The following is an 18,855-nucleotide window of genomic DNA, read 5'->3' as shown; positions in this document are numbered from 1 at the left end:
CACCTGACTTTCGGCTCTTGAACACCCACCAGGCACTCGGCACTCCATTTTCCATCTGCAGAGAGCCACTGTTAATAAGCTTACTTGCAGCCAGAGACGGCGAAGGAAAAAATAATGGCAATGGGGGCCGGGATGGATCCGAAGTACCGAAATGTATTACACGAATTCCAAAATCCCCCACTTCACTGTGGCGCCCCTGGGTCCTGCATGATGTATTGATTTTTTGTTGCTGCTTCTTCTGGGCCATTTGTCGGCTTTGGCCTGTTCCGGCGTTGATAATGCCAATGCGTAATCCATCTCCTATGCCGCCGACCCATCGACAACCCAACGGCCACCCACCTTGGGGCGTGAGTGTGCACTTGAACTTTGACATTTCAATGCGCTGACATTTCGCCCAGCTCCAAACAAAACAGACGTGCGTGCGGTCAGCATTGTACTGAAAAGTTGATCAATTTAGAGCCAAGTACCCCTAAAGTTAACATCCCCAGCAATGGGCATATCCCTTGACCATAAATAAAATATCGAATGCAGGCGCATATGCCTTTGATAAAACACAATTTTAATAACTTTGACATCAAGTATACATCGAGAAGTTGCATAAACACACATACACACGAAAATACTCAACTTACAAATACACATCAGGATAGACAGACATATGTGGGTACGCATATAGTTGCATACCGAAGCGTATTAGGTTTCAACTGCAGCATTGACTTAATGGCCCTTTCGTTCAGACCCACATGTACATATATATATATAGTTGTTCTTCGAGTGGTTGTTGCTCTTGTTGTGGTTGTTTTGGTTTTTGGTTTTGGGTTGGTTTACTATTTACTATTTGCTAAAACTGTAAGTCCGTTTATTTACAAGAAAACTTTTCAAAAATTGAACCATAAATTTAGTATACTATATATGTTGCACCACTAGGTACGAATGCGTGTGGCATATAACTGCATATCATGTATCATGGCTGAAACTTTTGTGTTGCGGTTTTTTGGTATGTGTATGTGAATATGAGGAATATTAGCAACAAAAGTTTAACTTTCCGTTTTGAATTTATGCTAATTTTGCTGAATAAAGTTGGGTGAACCCGACTAATTAGCCGTGACGTCGGTGGCTTACCCTTTATGGTGTTATGCAGCTTTTTAAGGATTTCAATTTTCCGTGTCGTCATGGGTCTGTGGTGTAAATTCGTTAATTTTTTTTTTGTGGTATATTGACTTTTATGTAAATGTGCTTATCCAATTGAATTAATTGAGCATCTTTCAGCTTAGGCTACAACTAAACACGTTTAACTAACACAGAATATGAAAGCGTAAGAAGTTCTTTGGACCCAGCCTATAACACCAATCACTATCTTCGATCTCCGATCACTAATCATTCAAATTACTTAGGGTTCTAGGGTTTCTAAACGTATTACGCTTGGATTTCTTTAAGACACAGGGAAGACATTAGAAATATATATATAAATTACATACGCATAACTTAGACTTAGTGAGTATCAGCTAGCATAATTCCAAGGTTCCGTTACTCGATTGGTTTCGGTTACACTTTTGTATTGTTTTTTGTTCGGGTTTTTTGTCTTTTTGGGGCACGTGTGTGTGGTGAGGAATTAGTTAATTAGTTACAGCTAGTTAGGATTGTCACTGCTAAAACATCGTCTCTACTCGCTAGTTGCTCCTTATAACAAAGCCAATTCCTTAGCATACTGCATTCCAGTCAATTCCGACCTTGGCTTCTTCTTTTCCTTGCCTGACCTTAATTACAAATACTGGTCCTCGTTATCCTTCAGTTGAAATCAAATTTTCGCACTGCGCGCACGGGCAGCAGCCTTTCGGCCAAAGAGAATCCTCTTGAAGGCCCGTCGAAATTCGGGATTGAAGATGGTGTAAATAACCTGGTATGACGACGAGGATTTTTAAAAGAAAAAATATTTTGGTCAATTGCGGAATTTCTTACATTATTTCTGCTTCGGGATTTAGATTTTTTTTTTTTTAATATTTAAGAACTTTTTTTTATTATTTTGAATATATTTTAAATGAATACTATTTATATGGGAATATCTATAATTTCTGTTTACTATTTGTGTGATCAAAATACGGTAGTTTACAAAAATTATAATAAGCAATCCAAGTCAGATTAAAAATAATTTAAATTTTAGATATTGATAATAAAACTTTGTTCTTGAAAATTACTAAGTTTCCAAGTTATAGGAAAAACTTGAAGCACCCTTTTAGCCAACAGAATGAGGCCAGAGGCAGGAACTAATTTACATACCGGATTCAGGGTCGAGTTGAAGTAGCCCAGCCAGAGAAATAGCGAAGCCACCGCCGTGTGGATCTCGCACTCCTTGCACAGGCTCATTGTGAGGGCCATCACGAAAAATGGCAGCCAGCAGATGACAAAGGCGCCCGTGATGATGGCCAGTGTCTGGGCGGCCTTCCTCTCCCTTTTGGCCTCCAGAAGCTGTCGCCTTTTAGCCAGTTTCTGGTGCGGATTGGCGATGCTGGCCAGCACTCCGCCCAGGCCCACTCCGGCATTCTTTCCCGGACTGCTGCCCTCGGTGCCGGCTCCCACCTCGCCACTTCCGCCCCCTCCACCTGCTGCTCCTGGCTTTTCCGAGGGCGAGGTCGTTGTCAGGCAGCCAGCACCACCCATGGCGATGGACTGGGCCAGCGGCGTTATGGCGTTCAGATGCGAGGCTATCAGATGGTGCTGCGTGGCATGGGCCACCTGCTGCGACAGCGTGATGATTTCATTCGCATTGCTGGTGCGGTACTAAGGGGTTAAGCGGGAGGGCAAAAGGGTTAATCTCACACGAACAAAGGGCGTGCGGCGAACAAATGACTATGACTATGCAGACCAGCTTCAGTAAGTCAACTTCTTAAAGATTATAAGTCCGAAAAAAATTTCTTTTCAAAACTATTTGACAATATTTCTTAGATTTGCAAAGGTTAACATAAATGTAAAATCTAAAAATGTGAGGTTTGAAATTCTAACGAAATAGATAAAATCAATTTAAATCTATATTTTAGTTATGTAAGTTAAGTTAAATTAAATAAATAGCTAAAGTAATTTATGTAAATAAATTAAATAAATATAAATAGGAATACCAAATGTAAACCTATAAAACACAATGAGTAAAAAACACGTCGTGTTAATAACACGTTTTACAAAAAAACACAAGTGAGCTGTGTGTGTTATTAATTATTTTTCACATTTTAACACGTTTGTATTTGTCAATTTCCGAACCCTGGCTAAAAGAATCCCTTGAATTACGATATGCAAAAATACCAATTGGATTTTACAGAAGCTCCACTGTAATGCCAAATTGCATGGTGAAACAATAGGCCTACTTACATCGTCTGCATCGCTGGAGACGGTGGTAAGTTCGGTGCCCGCGTGGCTTTTGTTGTCGTAGTTGCTGGTGCTGAACTCGGTCTCCTCGCGCGTAATGGCCAGGCTAGCAAAGTCCACGGCTATGGCGGCCATCGACCTGGCCACAGCTCCCTCCGATCCGGCTATAATATTGGCCGTGTTTGTGTTGCGGCCAAAGCATATACGCATCCGCTTGCGAGGACGCCGCTGCAGCTGCGAGTCCGCCGCCTCCCCGCCCACCGGGGTCCGCTCGCCCGCCTCCAGACGCTTCCGCTCCGCCCGCCGCTTGCCGCGCTCCTTCTTCAGCTCCCGCACCGTGGAATCGCACTGAGGGATTTTTGATAAAAATAAATACGTGCGAAAAGATAGTACTGGACTTGTTTACAACCCATACTTGTTTATGAACTTGATGAAAACTGTTCGGCGAAGCACATTTGGCTTGTGTCTTGTCAACGAAATAAAAACAATTCAAATGCATAATGTGAGTTTCTCGACGTTCCTATCGCATTAGTTACTCCACATGCACGGAGAAAAAATAACTATTGAAAGTTAAGTTAAATTTAAAATAAATGAGAATAAATGTATTATTATTCATTTATTACTATTTTTTGTAACTAGATTATTAACTGTTCATAAAACTATTTGAATATTTTTAGATTTGTTTTTCAACATATTACCCGTATAATTATAAAACATAATTTAGATGTAAAAATTTCAAATTTAGTAAAGCCTAGAACAAGAATTTAATTTGGAAAGCACATTTTGTAAAATAGCAAATTAAACCAGACATTGCATTATTAAAAGTGTAATTATCTGCCCCTAAACCAGGGCCACACTTTGGGGTGATCATAAATCTCGGTTGGCATTTGTTTGGCTTTCGCCGCAGCGGCTCGCTTCGAGTGCTCACTTGGGCATGCTAATGAGCAGCTGAGGACTTCCCCCGACCACCCACTACCAACTACCAGCCTCCCACCTCCGAACTACCTCTTCCCATCCACATTCGCATTATTGTTTCTGTTAATGACACACTCATTATGGCAGGCAAGCAAATACACTTCTCGAACAGCAGCATCAACATCCACTCAGCCAGCCCAAAAAAAAAACAACCCATAGAAGGCAAATAGCTGCATACTTGGGGAATATCTTTACTTTGTGCCACTGGGCGTATGGGTAATTTTTCCACTCTGCCTTGGAGGCTGGCTAAGTGGACACTTGGCATTTATCACTTGGATTTTGTGAGGCACTTAGCTTCAACTGAGATTGCCTCGTTATTGATTAACTTACGTCCGTCTCGGTTAGTGTGACATTGAAGGACTTCTGGGCGCGTCGCTGAATGCGCTTCCTGGCAATTATGTAGATTTTCCAGTACAGAAACAGGATCACCAGCAGCGGCACATAGAAAGTGCAACAGGTGGCAAATATCTATTAGATTAAAAATAAGTTATAAGTAAAGCGAATGCAAGTTATATGTTATAGAATATTTTGATAATTTACTTTTATCATTTTGATACTCCTGTCTGTTTTTATCTAATCTTATAGTAATAATATTCTGGAAGCTTTTAAGTAATACGTTTTTATTAAATATTTTGAAATAGTAATTTTAAAAAAACCTAATATTTAATTTTTGATTTAAAATATTTATTTATTTAATTTTATTGTTACTCTTCACATTCGAAGTCACTCTATTTAACCTACATATCTTGAATGCTCTGATAAATGGGAATTAACACCCTCTTCCACATCTCACAAATGCCAGACTGCATTTAACTCCACAGGCCAAAGATTACTGCAATCAGCATTGCTTACCTGATAGCCCACATCCTGCGACACCATGCAGTGCTGCTCCTCGATGCGCTTCATGTAATCCGGATCCTTCCAGCCAAATTGGGGGGCCAAGGAAACAATCAGGGCCGCAAACCAGACGCAGAAAATCATGAGGAATACGCGACGCGGCGTCCGCAGGTTGTTGTAGTCGATATTGGTCACGGTCCAATATCTGCAACGGAAGGAGGTCCAAATTGCCATCGGTTACATCTGTTACACCGGGAAATGGCTGGCTGGCTGACTGGCAGCACTCACCTGTCCGCCGCAATGGCCACCAGGTGCAGAATGGATGCTGTGCAGCAAAGGACATCGCAAGACGTCCAAATGTCGCACAGTTCCGGTCCCAATATCCATCCATTACTTATCTGCAGCCGGGGAGTTTTCCGGTTGGGGGTGGTGGCATAAAATAGAACGAAAGGAATGAAGAGAAAGGAGTGACATTTAGCAACACATTGTTTGCCAGTGATGATGCAATTGAAACAATTAGTCGCCCGGCAAACGAGGTTGCCCCGGGCCAGTGTCAACTCTTTGGCGCCTAATTTCATTTGCCAGCATTCCTGCTCAAGTTTCCATTAGGGTAATCGAGTTGCTTCGGCGATGGTAGTGGCAGTACACAGTGCAAAAATATGAAAGGTGCTTTAAACGGGCAATTTAAATAATGAAAGCTAAATTTAAAGGGGTTCTGCTAAATAATTGCTTCAGAAATTTTTAAGAATCTAGCTCAAACTTTGGCGAAACCTACTTATTTGTGATTTTAGTTTTCTTTAATTTATTTTATTTATACTCAGTACTTATGACTAAAAAAACTCAATCGATTTAAACTATTTAGGTTTGTTCTGAGCCTTATTTGCTAGGTATAAAAAATTTGGTGCTAGAAAAATTATAATTAATTTAAATAAAATTAAATAAAGCATTCCGTCCAATTCTTTTTCACAATTTATCCTCTAATAATTTTTCTAAATTCAGGGCTACTTTTTTTCTTACCGTGTGAAGTGAAAGAGAAGGACTACTTACCTCGTAGACGGCGCCAAGCGGCATGACAAGACAGGCAACAAATAAATCAGCCACTGCCAGAGATGCAACCAAATAATTGGCAACATTCTGCAAGTTTCTCTCGAGTATAATGGCGGCAATTACGAAGACGTTGCCTGTGGACAGTAAAAGCAGAAAACAGGAACCCCATTAGAAAGCGATAAATTGATAAATTAATATATATTAAGTGAGGCGGCAAATGCAGAGCAGCACTAAGCTTTCCGCTTCAATGCCGATGAATAAGTAAGTGAATTCGAATGCAGTTAATTGGAAACGTTGAGTGGCCAGAATCATTAACTTTTGTGTGTATTTTCTGGCCTGTGGGTGAGTTGGGAATGCAAAACTTCCAAAGGAGTCGGGCAAAATCAATCAGTGGCAAAGGATTCGTGTCAAAGGAGACTTCAACTTTCAGCCTAATTGCAGGCAATCGTGCATGTGCCTCACTTGTCCGCCTCCCACGTAGCCGGGTCTCCTTTTCCCCGGAACTCTTTGGAGTGTCTCCTCGCCTGTGGGATGCAAATGAGAACTGGGTGGCTGCCAGCTCCATCATCGCCATCATCATTGTCGTTGCTTGCTTTGATTAAGCGCATGCAACTTGGCAAATTGTAATTGCCGCACTGCCACCCCATCTCACCCCCTTTTTTGCCACGGCAGCCGGAGTGACGCCAGCCCCTTTGGAACCCCTCCCCCCCCTCGAAACCGGAGCTGCTGAGACAGCGTGCTTGTCTGCAGGTTGTCAAAACGTTTTGTCGTCGCTTGGCCCGTGCCAGAAAACGCATTTGCATATGTCTTGCCGGGGAAATGTTGCGCATACGACGTGTGTTCGCAACGGCACATCAACCTGTGTTTGTGTGTGTGTATTAGCACGATGCAAAATTTTGCCGAAATTAGCGATTAGTTAGGTATTGAATTATGACGGAATATTTAGCTTTGTGAACATTAAGAAGCTTATATTGTGGTTTTAAGCTTGAGCTAAATAAAGTTAGGCTAAATAATTCGGATAAATTGGTCTTACTTTAATATTCTTTGGAACTTATACCATTTTATGTTCGACTAGCTTTGCTAATGTACCTTTGTATGAACGGATATTCTATGTTTTTTAGCTTGAGTGAAATATGCAACACGATATTTTGAATGTCAGTATATTGCTTTTTAAATGCTCTAATTAAAATAGAGAAACCGCACAAAGCTTGTAAAATTCATTTTGAGTGAAAGAGTAAATTGCTTTATCAAATATTAAAACGCTTAATTAGTATGTGAAAACCACGTTACAATCAACTGCAATATGATATTTTCTGTTGTCTGCTAATAACACACCGCCCATTTGAAATTCAATATTCCTTTTCAAATTTTCTAACTAAAATAGTAAAAGGGCATACGCCTTGTAAATCTCATTTTGAGTAAAATATGCAACTACATATTTTCTGCGCTAGTATATTGCCCTTCCGAAAAGTAATAAAGCATAATTAGTATGAGCAAACCACGTTAGTATCAAGGCAATATGCTGTTTTCTGTTCTCTGTTAATTACACACTGCCCATTTGAAATTCAATATTCCCTTTTTAAATGAGTTTTCAGTAAATGCACATAATTGGGCTGAGTTCCTATATTTGATAATATGAAATATGAAACATGAAATAAAGGCTTTTCACAAGTACCAATTGCTTTTTGGTTCCTTGCACGAAATAAATGAAGTACATTTCCTTTTTAAAGGGGAAAATGAGGAAATATACCGTATCAAATTTATTGAACAATGCATTTCCTTGTAGTCTCAAAAAAGTATTAAATAATCACCTTTTAAACAAATTTAAATTAAAACAAAAAAATATTTGTTTTTAAATTAAAATTAAAGTTTTTCGGAATAAAAAATTTTCAAAAAGTCAGGCCGAATACTTTTTTACTATACAGTGTAAACCTACATCGTGTGCCAAAAAGACTGTGTGTGTGTGCTCGTCGTAATTTGCATTTGACGCCTTGGCGCCGTTTTAATAGCTTTTCACGTGCCGCGGCAAACATTTTTGGAAACTTTGGCTCGTTTTTTATTTGGCTGGCATCTTTGCGGCGCTTAACTCAAAGAACTCCTCGTTCATCATCCGGCCAACCAAAACAATCAGCCGCCCCTAAGCACCCGACACCCATCCAAGGACCTATTCGCAGGCCCATTTCTTAGAGCAGGCGGCAGCAAATCATCTTTGTAAGCCCAAAAATCAATAAAAATCTTCCAAGGGGCGCAATAAAAATCTTCTGCATCATAAATTTCACTTCATTTACAGTTGAGTTTTCGTCGGCGATATGGAAACTTTTGCCGGCCTTATCCCGGCGGCATAAATTTGAGAATAATTTAATGTCCATGGGCATGGCCATGGTAATTTAAATTTGGATTTGATTTTGATTAAGTACTTGCCTATGATGGTGACGAGTATCATGAGTCCCAGAACGACGGCCATGACGATCATTTTGACCAGTAGCCAGAACTCGACCGTCGCCCGTTGTTCGGCGTCCAGGTCGAAAATGTTGCCGTTGCCATTACCGTTTTCCGTGCGATTCCAGACGATTTGGCTGAGATTGCTGGTCGTGTCCACCAGCTGGGTGAGATTGCCATTCAGCTCGATGAAAAGGCTCTCGTTGAGCAAAATGGCTGGCAGTTCTATTTCCAAAATGCTCGCTGGAATATCGTCGTCGTCGGCGGCAGCCATTGCTGTTGTCACAGTTTTCAACATCTCGTGTGTATATATCTGACAATTTATATATATATATATGTGTATTATGGGTTGGGGGCGTAACAATGTATGTGACTATAGCGCGATGTGTTGCTGCTTCTGCTGCTGGTGATGTTGCTGCCGTCGCAGCTGTTGCTGTTGACTCTGTTGCTGCTGCTGATTTTGCTGTTGCTGGCGTGCTTGTCGTTCGTGTTGCTGCCGCTGTTGCGGGTGATAAAGCGCCTTAATCGTGCTTGCCAAGCACTTAACACGTAAACTGCAAAACATAGGGTTCGAGAGTCAATGGGGAGTCAGAGATGAATGGCAAACAATGGGAGAGCAGTCTATGGAAAACAAGAAATAAAAGCCTTAGACGAAATCATAATGTACCGCCCTAAAATAACACAATTTCCCTTTTTATTTTTTATTTCCCCAGTGAAGCCGGGTGCCGTTCGAATTAAGTCCACACCATGATAAATGATGCTCGTCTCGACGCGCTCAGTTTACCTCGATTCCAGCAATTAATTAATCATTTCAATCGAGCGAACTCTTTCACAAGTTTTTTACAAGCTGCCAACCCAGTGTGAGCCCCTTGACCCCCGGATCCTTATCTCGATTGAAGCTGGAAAAATTCCGCACTTATTAAAAACTAATTTTAAAATTCTTCAAAAAAATGTAAGCCACTTTGACGCTGGGTCTCCTAAGTGTTTCTTGTTTCGTTAGAAGCTGGGAAAATTACACTCTAATTAAAAACTATTTTTAAAATTCTTGAAAAAAATCTAAGACTGAGCTTCCTATCTCGATTGAAGTTGGGAAATGCTGCACTTATTAAAAACTATTCTTAAAATTCTTCAAAAAAGTGCAATCCTCTTGACCCTGGGACTCCTGGAGCTGCTTATTTCGATTGGAGCTGGGAAAATTACGCACTCATTAAAAGCTATTTTTAAAATTCTTAGAACTAGTCTAAGGGGCTTATCTGGATTCTTATCTCGATTGGAACTAGGAAAATCCCATACACTTTAAAAACTTTTTTTACATTATTTAATTACTTTAAATTTGGCAATTAATGAAACAGGCTTACTTATTTGTACCTTCTATTTTTTAGTAAAATACATTTCTTTAATTATAAATTTTAAATATATACAAATTTATAAAATTCATATATATATTATTTTTCAGTGTGCAATTTATATTATATTTGCCATTAATATATAGCTTTGCTATCAGCTTGTTTTTCTCAGTTTCACTTAAAATGTTGCTGCAAACACTCGGCTTCACGATGCAGCTGCTGCTGCTGATTTCGCTGTTGCTGATGCTACCTCCTCCCGGAATTTCCAGTCCTACAGGGGGGGAGCTCTATAGGAACGACAGATACAACGGCAACTATTCTCCGTACCCGAGGAAACTGGAACGGAACTGAAGTGCATATCTAAACGTTTTCCAAGAAATACAATAAACCAGTGATTCGCTGGCTCATCTGCATTTCTGCCTAACTCACTCATGGATGGTTTTAGTTTGGTTTGGTTGCCACTTGGCCTTTGTGCGCTCAGCACACTGCCTGACCTTTGTCTGTGTCAAGGTGTCCCCAGGTGAAGGCAGTTAACCAGTCTGCGGCGAACACTCGGGCCAACACCTGACCTGCGAAGGTCGCTCGATGGCTTGCAGTCGCCGGCAGTCGCAATCGGCGAAATTCGCGAGAAAGCTTCGCCCAACCCTCGCTGAATAGTGGCTGCTTTCGGTCTTGCCTCTCCACATAGACTAAAATGTTAATGGGAGGCACCGGAAACGGAAGGTGGGCTATGGCTATGGTTATGGCTATGCGATGCGCCCAAGCAGCTCATGTGTGAGAAGTATTTTCATAGTCAAGGTAATCGTCATCCGCCTTTTCAGAGGTTTTCTTGGCCCCGCAGCTGGAATCGCTATTAATAAATGCAGCATAAATGTTTGTGCGGTTTGGAGTTCAAGGCTGTTGCATTTATGAATATTAAAGCCTGAGTGTCAGCTATTATTGATGGTTTGTGAAGGAGCAATCAGTTCAATGCCTAAGTAATCCCTTCTGAGAATTAAGCGAGGTATCTTGAGGTCGCCACCCTGGGCCATATCTTTCTGCATTTTAATTATGAAAGCGAGTTGTTGCTTTCACACAGGCACATTCATTCTTTTTTTTTTTGTTCTGTACCAAGGTCGTGTACATGAATTACATTCGCCATACACAGTGGGTGGAGTGAAAAAAAAAATGTGCTAACGTTGGCAACAAAATTCGCCTTAGGGGATAGTCGAAAAAAAATGAAGGAGAAAAAAGGAAAATCGCGTCGGTCTGCTGTGGCTTTCCCACCCGCGCTCCCCTCCTCCCTTTTCCGTTATGCGAATCTGATTCAGTATGTGCCCCGAAGGCTTAACTCTTTCCCCAGCACTCGCACACACTGCTCATACTTGAATTAATTCATACTCTAATAAATATACAGAAAGTTCTGTTGAATGTCTGCCGCTGGCAGTGCTCGCTCTCGTTCTCGTTGTGTCAGCGTAATCTTTTAGCAGCCTTTTGATTTTGGTTTTGATCACCAGAATGACTCGCACAATATACCAATTAGCAGGGGGAGGGGGTGGGATAGAGTAGAGTGGAAATGTTAGCCAGCCGAATGGGGTCATAACTCAGTTAGCAACTGAATGGAAACAATGGATTGGCTGCCAGACAATGACAGAGAGTTCATGGACTCGTGCCGCTGCAAACTTTGTAAAGATGATTGGACGACAGCAATTTGCACTCAAGTTACCAACCAAGTTGCCGGCGGAAAGTTTTCCCTAATGCAGTTGCCTAATTGCACACGACCCTCTGTTCCCGTGAACTAATCAAGTTGGCAACCAATAAACTTCCCACCCCTTAAGAGCAGTGCAATTTTGCACAAAACAAACCTGAAACCTGGCCAGAAGCAAAAAGTCCTAGACATTCAACCGTAACGGAAAAGGCAAACAAAATGCACGAATTCCCCGAGCGGTTTTCCTTTTCATTTTCATTCTCGTTTCGAACAAAGTGCACTGCTGTTGGTCCCCCAGCTGGCCTTGTGGAATAAAAAATAAAATTCGTATTCATTATACTCACACATAAGCATAATTATGTCCTTTCATTTTCATTTTGCCCGCTTCATTAGCGACGCTCAGCCGCAGGTAGATTCGTCAACATAAATATTTATGCCGCGATGTGACAACGATGACGACAGCAGCGGCGACCACGAAGGATGTGAAGATTCCAATGATGATGACGATGATGATGATGTTGTTCCCCAGTTCCTGAGGACCTCTCTCACACACACACACGCACACAAAGGACAGCTTCCGTTTTTGGTTGGTTTGTGTGCTCGTCTATGGTTGATTTGTATTTATCTTTTTTTGATTTAGTACTCAGAAGAGGCTCGGGGTTTTTTCTTGTTTGCCTGCTAATTATGCGGGTCTCGCTTGTTTCGGTTGTTTAATTATTCGGAACAAAACGTAAGGTGAGAGTTGGCGATTTTAAGGACTTCACTTAACATTTAAATTGCTCTTTATACCAGTTTGTTTGCTAGATTTTTGTTTTGATTTCGGCTTTCAGTCTTCGGGGTTGGGTGTTTCGGGTTTTAAGTATTTTTTAGAATTTCAAGATATTATGCGCGGCGTTCTTTAAACGGTTCGGCAGACGCGTGGCGTCTTGAGCGTAACTATTGACAAACTGCTTCAATGTGGCCGTTCTGAAGTTGATTCCATCTACCAAAACCAGCTGATTTTCCTGTAGACTTTTCCCCGTCCGACGCAGGCGCCGCAAGACCTTCTCTTATACGCAAATTTTGGCAAGTCTACAAACTTAAGAGAAACCATTTTCGAACTCGAAAATCCAGCGCTCTTCGCTGCCTGTTGAGTTTTCGGGTTTTCAAAGCAATTATTTTTGGAAATTAGGCCCGAGGAAAATGGGAAAATCTGCTGTTCAGTCCACTGTTCTGCCTCAGTGCGTTTCCGCTAATGGATGCAAACAAAACGCAATGGCGGACAATGCAAGAGCCTCAGATCTCAGACCACTAGGCCCCCGATTTTAATATATCTAATGCACGTTCCAGGGCGGCTAATGCGCATTAGGCCTTTGTCCTGGTTATTGGCAGTTTCGATAGGTTCGCCCCCTTGCCGTCAATTTGATGGCCATTTCTATGCAGCGGCCGTAATGCGAAACATTCCGGAGTTCTCGAGTTGGTCAAACTGCTTAGGCGTTTGCCTTTTGACTTCCGCCTTTCCGACTCTAGGTCCTTTGGCCTTTTGTTAGTGGCTCGGACTTGGTCCTGGACTTTGGCCAGGATCAGGACCAGGACCAGAGGCAGTCCGGGGCATCGTAAATTAGCAGCGGTTTATTGCCAGTACGTGACATTTTGCTCCCGTTCCGGCGTCTGTATTTTCCTTGGCAATAATTACGGCCTTCATTTATTTGCCTGCTCGGGTTTTTCCTGGCTCTGTGGCCTGCGGCTTGAGGCATCACTGGTCTTGCCTGCCCACCGCATTTGTTCAACAATAAAACATTGATTGTTGCAATTGCTTGGTCATTGCGCATACGACGCGTGGGCCCATATTGGCTTTGCTTTCTTTCCTGTGTCATAGCAACCACAAAGAGTGCAATTTACTTCTATAACCGGAACTATCTTAATGTGCGCCCAACTAACTATCTTTGTGCACTTACGAGACCCTCGAGTTGCACACATTTAATATTTTTAAGCATCATACTAATGAGCCAGAAACTTTAACTGCAAACGCTACGTCCTTCGCAGCAGCCAGCACGTAAAACTCCCATTGTGTGGCTCCCTTTTCCTCGAATCGAGTTTATTCTTAGGAGCTGGGGAGCGTTAAGCATTTTCCAGTGCGTGACATGCGGCCCCTTCGAGCTGTATCAACACTCAGAGCAAAAAGGGGAAGCGTTGCAAAAAACTTTTAAATACTTTACACATTTAACAGAAAAATGTTTGAACAATTAATCGGAAAATAATTACCTATTGAATTAGTTTTAAATGATTTTAAATCAATAATAATTATTATTTAATTGCACAAATGCCTATGTTATAAATTCATATGATAGAAATGCCAATGAATTAAATGCCTGTTAATTTTCACACACGTAAATGATATTAAACCCTTCATAAAGGTTTTTTTTCATTTGTGTTGAATTTATCAACCCTGTTTAGTACATAATTCCCTGTGTCTATGCTGGTATAATTTTTAAGCTCTGTACATTTGTTTTTTTTAATGTCATTTTTTATCAGTGCAGCAACATCAGCAGGATACTGCAAGGACACATTTCCAGATGCAGTAAGGAAGGTTGTTGACTTGGCTCAATGCGTGTGTCATTGTTTCAAATGGCTAAAAGTTAAGCGAAAATCTCAAATAATTTGCCATTATAAATGGCACCGAGATAAGCAGCAGCAGCAAAAGCAGTAAGTTCCGAATTGGGGAGGAACCGAAGAGCGAATAAAGTTTGACAGCATCATCACTTCATCGAGGTTTCGACTTTTATGTGCGAGTGCAATAAACTTGCTCCGTCACCATGCATAACATAATAATTATAATAAAAACAATTTTTTCGCATTTTACGAGGCGCATAAAATTGTAGCATATTCTCAGGCAGACAAGCTGACCAAAGAGAAGTCGAGGAGAAAGGAATTTACTGATGAATTGCGGTTTAGTTTTATGAGATGCTCCGACAAGAAACCCGATATATGTGTAAGAGTGTGTGCGTATCCAAGGGCTGTGTGTGAGTATCTGTGTGCGGCAGTTCTTGAGCCGTCAATATGAGACAGTTTTATGAGCAGCCGGGAACAAAGTCGCGGTGCTATGTCAACATTTTATGCGCCTTTAATGCTTTGTTTTGTTAATAAAATCAACAACAGTCGAGACGTTGGCTTCGTTACGACAGCGACTCACTCCTCCCCGTCGCTTCGTTTTATATAATTTTAATGTGCGCACTTTGACACTTTTAATGAATCCCAAACATTAATTTTCTTAATGAGCGCGCTCATTTAAAGCCTAGGTCCTAAGGCAAAGCATCCCGTTGACAAATGCCCGGCAGGCCATTATTAAACGAAGTCCACTGCAATGACAGTGAGGATGAGAACGAGAATATAGAACGTGAATGACAATGGGCCATTGGCAATTTCCTCTCCAGCTTAATGAAGTTTGAACAAAAAGCCATTGGCCCCGGCACCGACACCCGGGGGCAGCACAAACATACACACATGACTGACACTGTCCGGCTTAATGAGCCGCACTAAATTCACACGAAACTTTCCGGCCAAAAAGGGATCTCTCTCGCCTGCTTTTTTCCCCGAACAGGAGCGTGTGGCAACTATTTATCGCCGCTACCGGACAAATGTTCTACACTCGGTCGACTGGCAGGAATTTATTGACACACTCAATCGAACGCTTTGATCGTAATCCCTTTTCCCGAACCGAAAAACTTCGCCCCCCGCCAAGCATCAGCCGCCCCTCGGAAAAGTTAAGTCAAGTTTTCCTCCATTTGTTTGTTTGTTGTTCTTCGTTTTGGGCTTTGTTGCCCAAAAGTTGCGGTCAGACTTTTGGGGGTCAAGTGAAAATGTTATTTACTTTCATTTAGATTGTTTATGTTGCTCTGCCAGCGAAACTAAAACTTATGGCTATCTATTCATTGGGTGATATATCATTGATCTCGTTGAAGAAATCCTCGTCGAGGGAGAGCTTACTCTCTGGTGGAGCTGAAGGTTCGGGGATCTCGTGGATAGAGAAAATTCCGGAAGGAAGACTTTCCTCTACGGGGGCAGTGGCTTCAAAGCGGGGAGTTGTCTTATCCTCGAGATCAGCTAGTTTTGGCATGGCTTTGCGATTAAGTTCCTCCATTCCAAGAACGTTTTCTATGTGATGACCTTCACTCTTCTCAAAAACATTTTCCCCATCCGTCTGGACAGCTTTTTTGACTGCCTCTGGATCGAATTTGCAATCATTCACCATTTCGCCTTCGGGAAACGATCTATCTGGCTCAAAACGCAGGCCACACATTACATAGATCATGGCCAACATCGAAAGACCAATGTAAACTGCAACAACAAAATTAAAGCTTATTTTAGTTTTAGTTAAATTGCACTCACCATCGATTATAATGTTGGACACCTTGTACAACTCGCTTTTGACCAACCAAAACTCATCTTCATGGAAATAGATGTGGTGCAGGCGGAATATTAAAAGGGCACCTGTCTCGCACATCCAGTAGAAGACCGCAGCACTCTCCCTTTTCACTATTCTCATCATGGTGATCACATTGAACATGACGTTGAAACCGTACAACAGGACCCACTTGACGGGATAATCTGCGGGATTAGTAGTTTCATCAGTTAATTCCGGACCGAAGCGAAATGCCCGTACTCACTGCCGGCGGACTTGATGAGCTCCACCATCCAGAATTGGAAGAGGAAAAAGGAGTAGACGACATTCATGCAACCGATGGCCAAGCCCCAATCCGCCCTGTTTATAAGGCACTGGCACATCATAAACTTCACATAAGCTGCGTCCATTCCATCCAAATGCCACAAATTGACTGGCTGTCGGAACAAAAACTTGTGCTGGCATTAAAAGTTTCCCGGGATTCTGTTATCGCTCACTGAAAAATGCATAATTGGGTTGAAATTTCCATCTGTATACATGCATGCAAATTAGAGTGGACTTGAAATTTCGAGTAAACTGATTTAGGTAAAGGTAAATTGAAATGTCATTTATAAATGAAATGAAATGAAATGAAATTTTCCTCAAAAATAAATAACTTTCTATTTTATTTTCTTAATTTGATAAACTGAAATGAGTTAACTTGAACCTATTTTATTCTGACTTTGTCCTAAGATTAAAAGTTATTTTTGTAGGTTACTTTTATATTTATTTGTTTATTTCAAAAGTCTGTAATATTGTGACTTAAATTTTCTACTTTAAAGTGCACCGAAAGCGCCTCATTTGCCCCAAAACCCAGCCATATAAGTTTCGCTTTCAGAGGGTCTGCTTGTTGTGAAATCAAAAATTAAAGCTGCAAAATTTTGTGCCAGAGCAAGGAAAGTTCATTTGCGCTCTTTGTGTTTACTTAATCCATAAACTGGTTGTGGTAGTGGTGCGTGTGTGTGTGAGGGGTGTGTGGAAAAATGGGATTTCCCCCTTTGGGGCACTTGAAGCCAACGTGACAACATAAAACGCAGCAGCTTCGCCTTTTTATGTGCCAGCCAAGGCAACAGCAACAACAACAACTGGTTGGGAATATTAGAGAGTACGATATGAAAATGCAAACCGCAGTAACCACCAAGAGTCCTATATAGATGTTTCTGTTTATGTTGCTGCGGCTGCATCAGTGTGTGTTCGTGTGCACATGTGTGTGCGCAGTGAAGAGTTGAGTTGAGTTCAGTTTAGTTAACTGCAACAGCAGCATCGTACGTTGTTGATTGCTCTGGTGCTGCTAGCTGGTTGCAGTTTTTGGCCCAAACCAATGAACCACATGATACGGCTCACCCACACACCCACAAGGCGTACACACTCACACCCACACGCACGCAGCGTTCAAGTAAGCGTGTAAATTATTTGAATTATTTATGAGCGGCAGCAACAGCCGAAATATGCAAAATCCTTAAAGCCTGGAGTCCTGTGAAATGGCAACTGTAAACTATGCACTTACTCAGCGCCAAAATCAAAATCTCTCAAAGCGATACATTGCACTGAGGGAAATTGGCTATCTAATCGGAACATTTTCAAATCGAAATTGGAAAATTAATTAATTAAATTTAGAGATATATGTTTAGTAATTGTTGTACCCCTTAATAATGGAGTAGAAATGTGTCTGGCCGGTGAAGAAATCAGGATTGGGACCTCCGCCTGTAATTTTATTTAATGGATTCGAATCTAGAGTTATCAAGAACTTGAAGACCTAAAGAGTAGTAGTAATGGAATAGAATTTTTTTTTTAATTTTTTAAAAATAGGTAATAATAATTATAAAATATATGTTAATTAATCCATTCAATCATCACTAATTTATACTTTGCTTAATTTTTTTAAGAATTTTGGAAAGAAATTTATATATTTTAAACCAGTAAATGTTCCTCAAAAACGTATTTTCTGTGTGTAGAATCACAAATAAACATTTCGAAACATTTCGGAGGGTCCGTGGTCCGTGGAGCGGACTTCAATTCCCCGGGCGCTGCTTAAACGGCCGACGACGTTCGAGGGGCCCAGCGATTTGATAAATGTGACGCAATTGAAGTTTGTCGGGCAAAGTTGTTCGGTCAGCTAACTGTAAATGTTAATTCCCAGCTGAGAAATTTATTAATAGCCCCGGCCCAGGCGAGAGCTAAAACAAAGCAAAAGTAATCTGGTAAATAGGGGCAAGCAAACGGATCTGGTCGGTGGTCATGGAAAAGTAAATAGAACAAATTTAAGTTTGTAATGCAAAAAATTCAACTTGATGTGCTGAGCGGGAATGCATGGGTATTGCTAAATGAATTTTTCCAGTCAAGAAATGATTACACAATTCCCCAGGGGTGAGCTGAAAATGCTTGATTTGAACGGGGGAGCGACATTCTGTTTAACTTACACTCATATCACGCATACGACCCCAGCGACTTATGGCCGCAATAAGTAGAAGTATATTCCACTTTGCGGGTGGGATGAGTGGTGGGGTGGCTTTTTTTGGATGGTTACGTATATGGCAATATGGCTGCCAATTGCACGCACTTTTGTCGTTCAATTTCAGTCGGAAAACTCTTGTTTTCCCCCTATGGAGGGGTTTTCTTTTTTTTCTGTTAGGCTTTTGCTAAGTAGCTCAGCGGTTTCGGTGATGGGAGGTCTGCTTTTCAGTCCAATAACCCCCGTTTGAGCCACGTGTGTTTGTGCGTGCGGCTATGTAATAATTTGGTCTATT

At 41.3% G+C, this 18,855-nt stretch overlaps 2 protein-coding genes across 2 annotated transcripts; both read right to left on the bottom strand.

Annotated features, from left to right (window-relative positions):
- Nucleotides 1–547: 547 nt before the first annotated feature.
- Nucleotides 548–12,614, bottom strand: 5-HT1B (5-hydroxytryptamine (serotonin) receptor 1B). Its single transcript, XM_017159013.3, has 9 exons — nt 12,033–12,614; nt 8,638–9,209; nt 6,217–6,350; nt 5,458–5,567; nt 5,185–5,374; nt 4,663–4,800; nt 3,361–3,705; nt 2,278–2,778; nt 548–1,897 (listed from the first exon to the last, which is right to left on the bottom strand). Exons 2-9 carry the CDS (start codon nt 8,951–8,953, stop codon nt 1,799–1,801), a joined length of 1,833 nt encoding a protein of 610 aa, XP_017014502.2. The 5' UTR covers nt 8,954–9,209; nt 12,033–12,614; the 3' UTR covers nt 548–1,798.
- Nucleotides 12,615–15,574: 2,960 nt separating this feature from the next.
- On the bottom strand, nt 15,575–16,518 carry LOC108069006 (uncharacterized). Its single transcript, XM_017158905.3, has 3 exons — nt 16,335–16,518; nt 16,057–16,275; nt 15,575–16,005 (listed from the first exon to the last, which is right to left on the bottom strand). Exons 1-3 carry the CDS (start codon nt 16,477–16,479, stop codon nt 15,593–15,595), a joined length of 777 nt encoding a protein of 258 aa, XP_017014394.2. The 5' UTR covers nt 16,480–16,518; the 3' UTR covers nt 15,575–15,592.
- Between the last annotated feature and the right edge of the window lie 2,337 nt (nt 16,519–18,855).

The sequence above is a fragment of the Drosophila takahashii genome, chromosome 2R, assembly GCF_030179915.1.
Source record: "Drosophila takahashii strain IR98-3 E-12201 chromosome 2R, DtakHiC1v2, whole genome shotgun sequence".
Taxonomy (NCBI): Eukaryota; Metazoa; Arthropoda; class Insecta; order Diptera; family Drosophilidae; genus Drosophila; species Drosophila takahashii.
Note: the sequence above shows the minus strand (reverse complement) of the source record. Positions and strands in the feature narration are given on the sequence as shown.

Bases quoted from the DNA above. Each gene is read 5' to 3' on its own strand.
- LOC108069006 (XM_017158905.3), bottom strand. From the start codon at position 16,479: ATGGACGCAGCTTATGTGAAGTTTATGATGTGCCAGTGCCTTATAAAC. The intron at 16,276-16,334 runs GTGAGTACGGGC...CTAATCCCGCAG, and splicing joins GCTCATCAAGTCCGCCGGCA to ATTATCCCGTCAAGTGGGTC. The intron at 16,006-16,056 runs GTGAGTGCAATT...TTGTTGTTGCAG, and splicing joins GTCCAACATTATAATCGATG to TTTACATTGGTCTTTCGATG.
- 5-HT1B (XM_017159013.3), bottom strand. From the start codon at position 8,953: ATGTTGAAAACTGTGACAACAGCAATGGCTGCCGCCGACGACGACGAT. The intron at 4,801-5,184 runs GTAAGCAATGCT...TTAATCTAATAG, and splicing joins CGCAGGATGTGGGCTATCAG to ATATTTGCCACCTGTTGCAC. The intron at 2,779-3,360 runs GTAAGTAGGCCT...TTAACCCCTTAG, and splicing joins TCTCCAGCGATGCAGACGAT to TACCGCACCAGCAATGCGAA.